The 8,067-nt window shown below is 48.2% G+C and overlaps 1 protein-coding gene across 2 annotated transcripts in view; it reads left to right on the forward strand.

The window, feature by feature from the left end:
- The window catches only part of LOC118374045 (germ cell-specific gene 1-like protein), a 14,168-nt gene extending 7,046 nt beyond the window's left edge, over positions 1–7,122 (forward strand). For both annotated transcript variants that reach the window (XM_052494962.1, XM_052494963.1), the window contains 5 exons: positions 4,039–4,221; positions 4,306–4,353; positions 4,830–4,982; positions 5,325–5,436; positions 5,540–7,122. In XM_052494962.1, coding sequence (XP_052350922.1) covers positions 4,039–4,221; positions 4,306–4,353; positions 4,830–4,982; positions 5,325–5,436; positions 5,540–5,918 — 875 coding nt within the window. In that variant the 3' untranslated portion in view covers positions 5,919–7,122. The remainder of the gene's footprint in view (positions 1–4,038; positions 4,222–4,305; positions 4,354–4,829; positions 4,983–5,324; positions 5,437–5,539) is intronic.
- The last annotated feature ends 945 nt before the right edge of the window (positions 7,123–8,067 follow it).

The raw sequence follows: 8,067 nt of genomic DNA on the forward strand, positions 1-8,067 counted from the left end.
AGCAGGAGGCTCACCTGATACACACGTTAACCACAGCAGGAGGCTTACCTGATACACACGCTAACCACAGCAGGAGGCTCACCTGATACACATGTTAACCACAGCAGAAGGCTCACCTGATACACACGTTAACCACAGTAGGAGGCTCACCTGACATACACGCTAACCACAGCAGGAGGCTCACCTGACACACATGCTAACCACAGCAGGAGGCTCACCTGACACACATGCTAACCACAGCAGGAGGCTCACCTGACACACATGCTAACCACAGCAGGAGGCTCACCTGACACACACGCTAACCACAGCAGGAGGCTCACCTGACACACACGCTAACCACAGCAGGAGGCTCACCTGACACACACGCTAACCACAGCAGGAGGCTCACCTGACACACACGCTAACCACAGCAGGAGGCTCACCTGACACACACGCTAACCACAGCAGGAGGCTCACCTGACACACACGCTAACCACAGCAGGAGGCTCACCTGACATACACGCTAACCACAGCAGGAGTCTCACCTGACACACACGCTAACCACAGCAGGAGGCTCACCTGACACACACGCTAACCACAGTAGGAGGCTCACCTGACACACACGCTAACCACAGCAGGAGGCTCACCTGACACACATGCTAACCACAGCAGTAGGCTCACCTGACACACATGCTAACCACAGCAGGAGACTCACCTGACACACACGCTAACCACAGTAGGAGGCTCACCTGACACACACACTAACCACAGTAGGAGGCTCACCTGACACACACGCTAACCACAGTAGGAGGCTCACCTGACACACACGCTAACCACAGTAGGAGGCTCACCTGACACACATGCTAACCACAGCAGGAGGCTCACCTGACACACACGCTAACCACAGTAGGAGGCTCACCTGACACACACACTAACCACAGTAGGAGGCTCACCTGACACACACGCTAACCACAGTAGGAGGCTCACCTGACACACACACTAACCACAGTAGGAGGCTCACCTGACACACACACTAACCACAGTAGGAGGCTCACCTGACACACACGCTAACCACAGTAGGAGGCTCACCTGACACACACGCTAACCACAGTAGGAGGCTCACCTGACACACATGCTAACCACAGCAGGAGGCTCACCTGACACACACGCTAACCACAGTAGGAGGCTCACCTGACACACACACTAACCACAGTAGGAGGCTCACCTGACACACACACTAACCACAGTAGGAGGCTCACCTGACACACACGCTAACCACAGTAGGAGGCTCACCTGACACACACGCTAACCACAGCAGGAGGCTCACCTGACACACACGCTAACCACAGCAGGAGGCTCACCTAACATAGACGCTAACCACAGCAGGAGGCTCACCTGACACACAGGCTAACCACAGCAGGAGGCTCACTTGACACACACGCTAACCACAGTAGGAGGCTCACCTGACACACACTAACCACAGTAGGAGGCTCACCTGACACACACACTAACCACAGTAGGAGGCTCACCTGACACACACGCTAACCACAGTAGGAGGCTCACCTGACACACACGCTAACCACAGTAGGAGGCTCACCTGACACACATGCTAACCACAGCAGGAGGCTCACCTGACACACACGCTAACCACAGTAGGAGGCTCACCTGACACACACACTAACCACAGTAGGAGGCTCACCTGACACACACACTAACCACAGTAGGAGGCTCACCTGACACACACACTAACCACAGTAGGAGGCTCACCTGACACACACGCTAACCACAGTAGGAGGCTCACCTGACACACACGCTAACCACAGCAGGAGGCTCACCTGACACACACGCTAACCACAGCAGGAGGCTCACCTGACATACACGCTAACCACAGCAGGAGGCTCACCTGACACACACGCTAACCACAGCAGGAGGCTCACCTGACATACACGCTAACCACAGCAGGAGGCTCACCTGACACACACGCTCACACACAGCAGGAGGCTCATCTGACACACGCTCACACACAGCAGGAGGCTCACCTGACACACGCTCACACACATGCACGTAAATCCATTTAGAGGGATTACATCCCATGTGAGTTTTACTACAGAGATAGGAGCGACAAGCTTACCCAGTGTCATTCACAAGAAATGGAATGCGATTTTAATCAATCCCTACTGGGCATTAACGTCAATTCAACGTCTATTTCATTTATTTCAAATGACATGGAACCAATGTTGATTCAACCAGTGTGTGCCCAGTGGGTCACTTCTTAGAAAGGATTAATCGAAAGAATTTAGGGTTTTACTCAGAATGTTCAGGTATTTGGAAGTTGAGGGTTCTGGAGCGGCAGGTAGCCTAGTGGTTAGAGCGTTGGACTAGTAACCGAAAGGTTGCAAGATTGAATCCCCGAGCGGATAAGGTTAGAATCTGTCTTTCTGCCCCTGAATAATACAGTTAACCCACTGTTCCTAGGCCGTCAATGAATATAAGAATTTGTTCTTAACTGACTTGCCTAGTTAAATAAAGATAACATTTAAAAAAATAGGTGAACAGAAAGATACAGTTCCACTGTCATCAGATGGAAACCAAGAGAATATTCTACTGTCCCCAGAGAGCCCAACTCAGAACCCATACAACAGAACCCTGTCTCCCCAGAGGAAATATAATATTCTACTGTCCCCCAGAGAGCCCAACTCAGAACCCATACAACAGAACCCTGTCTCCCCAGAGGAAATATAATATTCTACTGTCCCCCAGAGAGCCCAACTCAGAACCCATACAACAGAACCCTGTCCCCCCAGAGGAAATATAATATTCTACTCTCCCCAGAGAGCCCAACTCAGAACCCATACAACAGAACCCTGCCCCCCCAGAGGAAATATAATATTCTACTCTCCCCAGAGAGCCCAACTCAGAACCCATACAACAGAACCCTGCCCCCCCAGAGGAAATATAATATTCTACTCTCCCCAGAGAGCCCAACTCAGAACCCATACAACAGAACCCTGTCTCCCCAGAGGAAATATAATATTCTACTCTCTCCAGAGAGCCCAACTCAGAACCCATACAACAGAACCCTGTCTCCCCAGAGGAAATATAATATTATACTGTCCCCAGAGAGCCCAACTCAGAACCCATACAACAGAACCCTGTCTCCCCAGAGGAAATATAATATTCTACTGTCACCCAGAGAGCCCAACTCAGAACCCATACAACAGAACCCTGCCCCCCCAGAGGAAATATAATATTCTACTCTCCCCAGAGAGCCCAACTCAGAACCCATCCAACAGAACCCTGTCTCCCCAGAGGAAATATAATATTATACTGTCCCCAGAGAGCCCAACTCAGAACCCATACAACAGAACCCTGTCCCCCCAGAGGAAATATAATATTCTACTGTCCCCAGAGAGCCCAACTCAGAACCCATACAACATAACCCTGTCTCCCCAGAGGAAATATAATATTCTACTGTCCCCCAGAGAGCCTAACTCAGAACCCATACAACAGAACCCTGTCCCCCAGAGGAAATATAATATTCTACTGTCCCCCAGAGAGCCCAACTCAGAACCCATACAACAGAACCCTGTCTCCCCAGAGGAAATATAATATTCTACTGTCCCCCAGAGAGCCCAACTCAGAACCCATACAACAGAACCCTGTCTCCCCAGAGGAAATATAATATTCTACTGTCCCCCAGAGAGCCCAACTCAGAACCCATACAACAGAACCCTGTCCCCCAGAGGAAATAAAATATTCTACTCTCCCCAGAGAGCCCAACTCAGAACCCATACAACAGAACCCTGTCTCCCCAGAGGAAATATAATATTCTACTCTCTCCAGAGAGCCCAACTCAGAACCCATACAACAGAACCCTGCCCCCCCAGAGGAAATATAATATTCTACTCTCCCCAGAGAGCCCAACTCAAAACCCATACAACAGAACCCTGTCTCCCCAGAGGAAATATAATATTCTACTCTCTCCAGAGAGCCCAACTCAGAACCCATACAACAGAACCCTGTCTCCCCAGAGGAAATATAATATTCTACTCTCTCCAGAGAGCCCAACTCAGAACCCATACAACAGAACCCTGCCTCCCCAGAGGAGAGATGAACTGGCTAAGATCCGCCAGAGACAGCTGGACAATGCTGTCCACTACATCTGGGAGACAGGAGAGGACAAGTACACCTTCAGATACTTCCACACGGGCTTCTGGGAGAGCTGTGAGAAACACGTTGATGGTGAGAAAGGCTACAAGTACACTTTACTTCCCTCTCTTACAAAAAGTTGTAAACTGCTAATATTGTTGTAAATCTTTCCTCCAGGTGAGAAGTGTCGCAGCTTTATTGAGCTGACTCCTGGTGAAACACAAGGTGCGCTCTCTCTCTCTCTCTCTCTCTCTCACTCTCTCTCTCTCTCTTTCTCTCTCTCTCACTCTCTCCCACTCTCTCTCTCACTCTCTCGCTTCCTCTTTGCCTGTGGTGTTACTTTTGCATTATGTTATTTTGAGGATGGGTTTCCCATTGATACAGTGTGTGTGTTTGGTTTTATTATCCTTGTGGGGACCCGATATGGGGAAGTTCGGACATGTGGGGACAAGGAAAAAGGCTATTTTAGGCTCAGGGGTTACGTTTAGGGTTACAATTAGGGTTAGTGGGTTGAGGTTAAGGCTTAGGGTTATGTCTTAGGGTTATGGCTTAGGGTTATGGCTTAGGGTTATGGCTTAGGGTTATGGCTTGGGGTTATGGCTTAGGGTTATGGCTTAGAGAAAATAGGATTTTGAATGGGAATCAATTGTTTGGTCCGCACACAGATAGTAAAACAAACGTGTCTGTGTGTGTGTCTCCAGGTGTGTTATGGCTATCGGTGATATCTGAGTTCACTTACATCGGTCTATTGGGAATGGGCTTTCTGTTGATGTGGTTGGAGTTGTTGTGTTCCCATAAGGAGATACACGCTCTCAAAATCAATGCCTATGCTGCCATCTGCACCGTACTGTCAGGTAATGCCTCTACTCCTTCACTTTCCCTCCCTCCCTCCCTCCCTCCCTCCCTCCCTCCCTCCCTCCCTCCCTCCCTCCCTCCCTCCCTCCCTCCCTCCCTCCCTCCCTCCCTCCCTCCCTCCCTCCCTCCCTCCCTCCCTCCCCTCCCACCCTCCCTCCCTCCCTCCCTCCCTCCCTCCCTCCCCTGTCTTTACTGTATGAAGCACTTCTCTTGTTCATATCCTTCTTTCCATCTCCAGACTTCACCTCTTTATCTCGGTCTGCCTCCCATCCTCTAGCCAAGATGTTCAGTTAAAGAATCAATGAAACAGTAAATCAATGCTTTTCTCTCTCCCCTTCCAGGTCTGATGGGGATGGTGGCCCACATGATGTACACCACAGTGTTCCAGATGACTGTCATCGTTGGCCCTAAAGACTGGAGGCCTCAGACCTGGGACTACGGCTGGTCATTCGCGTGGGTATCCATTCACACTCTTAGTAGTGAATAGTAGGGACACTTCTTTCATAGCCCTCTCTCTCTAATGACCCCTCCGTCTCTCTCTGTGGTCTCTCCTCAGCCTGGCGTGGATCTCCTTCAGCTGTTGTATGGGAGCTGCAGTCTTCACCCTCAACTCTTACACCAAGACCATCATCGAGCTGCGCCACAAACAAAGGCTCCGATTGGAGGAGGCCCGCACCGCCACCCACGCCCCTCCCTACAATGAGGTGGTCCCCGGGAGCGGCCTCTACTCTGTCAGCGGCCTATTGCAGTGCCCAGACGGGATGATTGACGTGGCGTGGGCGCCTGACGGGACCGTGATGGGGGTGGGGAACGGGGATGTACCAACTCTGGTGTTGGTAGGAGGGTGTGGGCCAGAGGGCTGTGAGGACTGTGAGAGAGAGATGGATGAGATGGAGGAGGCCATGGAGAGGGAAAGAGCTGATTCGCCTTGTTAATAAGTGATGGGTGGGGCTAAAGAGAACAGGGGAGGACTATGGGTAATGTAGTCACTTTACAGGTACTGTATATGCACCTTGAGCTCTCAAGATGGAAAGAGTAAGACCGAAAAATAGTGAGACTGTGAAAGTGGGAGGGGAATAGTTCTGACATAAGATATGAGAGAGAAGGAATGCTGATATACTTCTCTTGCACTGCTTGTGGGGCAGAAGCAGAACTTGATGGACATGGGACACAGGAACTGTGTTGGCTGTAAGAGCTACAGTATCCCCTCTTTGACATTGAACAGAGATCAATCACCTTGACATACATGGTTCGGGCTAACACTCCTCACATTGTCATTCATTAATACAATAGTGCCTAATGGTAAGGGATTGTTATACAGTATACATGTACACTACCGTTCTAAAGTTTGGGGTCACTTAGAAATGTCCTTGTTTTTGAAAGTAAAGCAATTTAGGTGTTCTGAGAAATTAAGGCTATTCCATGTGAAAAATTACCACGAAACTGAAGATCTCGTACAACGCTGTATACTACTCCCTTCACAGAACAGCGCAAACTGGCTCTAACCAGAATAGAAAGAGGAGTGGGAGGCCCCGGTGCACAACTGAGCAGGAGGACAAGTACATTTGTGTCTAGTTTGAGAAACAGACACCTCACAAGTCCTCAACTGGCAGCTTCATTAAATAGTACCCGCAAAACACCAGTCTCAACATCAACAGTGAAGAGGCGACTCCGGGATGCTGACCTTCTAGGCAGAGTTGCAAAGAAAAAGCCATATCTCAGACTGGCCAATAAAAATAAAAGATTAAGATGGGCAAAAGAACACAGACACTGGACAGAGGAACTCTGCCAAGAAGGCCAGCATCCCGGAGTCGCCTCTTCACGGTTGACATTGAGACGGGTGTTTTGCAGGTACTACTTAATGAAGGTTCCAGCTGTAATAGTCATTTACAACATTAACAATGTATACACTGTATTTCTGATCAATTTTATGTTATCTTAATGGACAACAAAATGAGCTTTTCTTTCAAAAACAAGGGCATTTCTAAGTGACCCCAAACTTTTGAAGAGTAGCGTACGTAAATGTATCCATGTTAGAAATAGTTTTACCATAAGTATCCAATACTTTCTGACCTTTGTAAATCATGCTTTCACTTCGTCTGAATGTGTCGCATTCTGAATCAGTAAAATAAACAATCATCTCTGTGTCTATCTGAAGTGGAACGGATGTTATTCATGCAGTCTCAGCCCTGCTCCCCCTCCTCTTCTATAGGAAACATCGACCATATCTGCATTTCTCTATCTCTCTGTGGTATCTCTACTGTAAATATCTCTATTTCTCTATCTCTCTGTGGTATCTCTACTGTAGATCTATCTATCTCTCTGTGGTATCTCTACTGTAGATCTCTCTATCTGTCTGTGGTAGCTCGACTGTAGATCTCTCTATCTCTCTGTGGTATCTACTGTAAATCTCTCTATTTCTCTATCTATCTGTGGTAGCTCTACTGTAGACATCTCTGTATTTCTCTATCTCTCTGTGGTAGCTCTACTGTAGATATCTCTGTATTTCTGTGGTAGCTCTACTGTAGACATCTCTGTATTTCTATCTCTCTGTGGTAGCTCTACTGTAGATATCTCTGCATTTCTCTATATCTCTGTAGTAGCTCTACTGTAGATATCTCTGTATTTCTCTATCTCTCTGTGGTAGCTCTACTGTAGATATCTCTGTATTTCTCTATCTCTCTGTGGTAGCTCTACTGTAGATATCTCTGTATTTCTCTATCTCTCTGTGGTAGCTCTACTGTAGATATCTCTGTATTTCTCTATCTCTCTGTGGTAGCTCTACTGTAGATATCTCTGTATTTCTCTATCTCTCTGTGGTAGCTCTACTGTAGACATCTCTGTATTTCTCTATCTCTCTGTGGTAGCTCTACTGTAGATATCTCTGTATTTCTCTATCTCTCTGGTGTAGCTCTACTGCAGATCTCGCTGTATTTCTCTATCTCTCTGTGGTAGCTCTACTGTAGATATATCTGTATTTCTGCTGTAGCTCTACTGTAGATATCTCTGTATTTCTCTATCTCTCTGTGGTAGCTCTACTGTAGATATCTCTGTATTTCTCTATCTCTCTGTGGTAGCTCTACT

The sequence above is a fragment of the Oncorhynchus keta genome, chromosome 34 (assembly GCF_023373465.1).
Source record: "Oncorhynchus keta strain PuntledgeMale-10-30-2019 chromosome 34, Oket_V2, whole genome shotgun sequence".
Classification (NCBI taxonomy): Eukaryota; Metazoa; Chordata; class Actinopteri; order Salmoniformes; family Salmonidae; genus Oncorhynchus; species Oncorhynchus keta.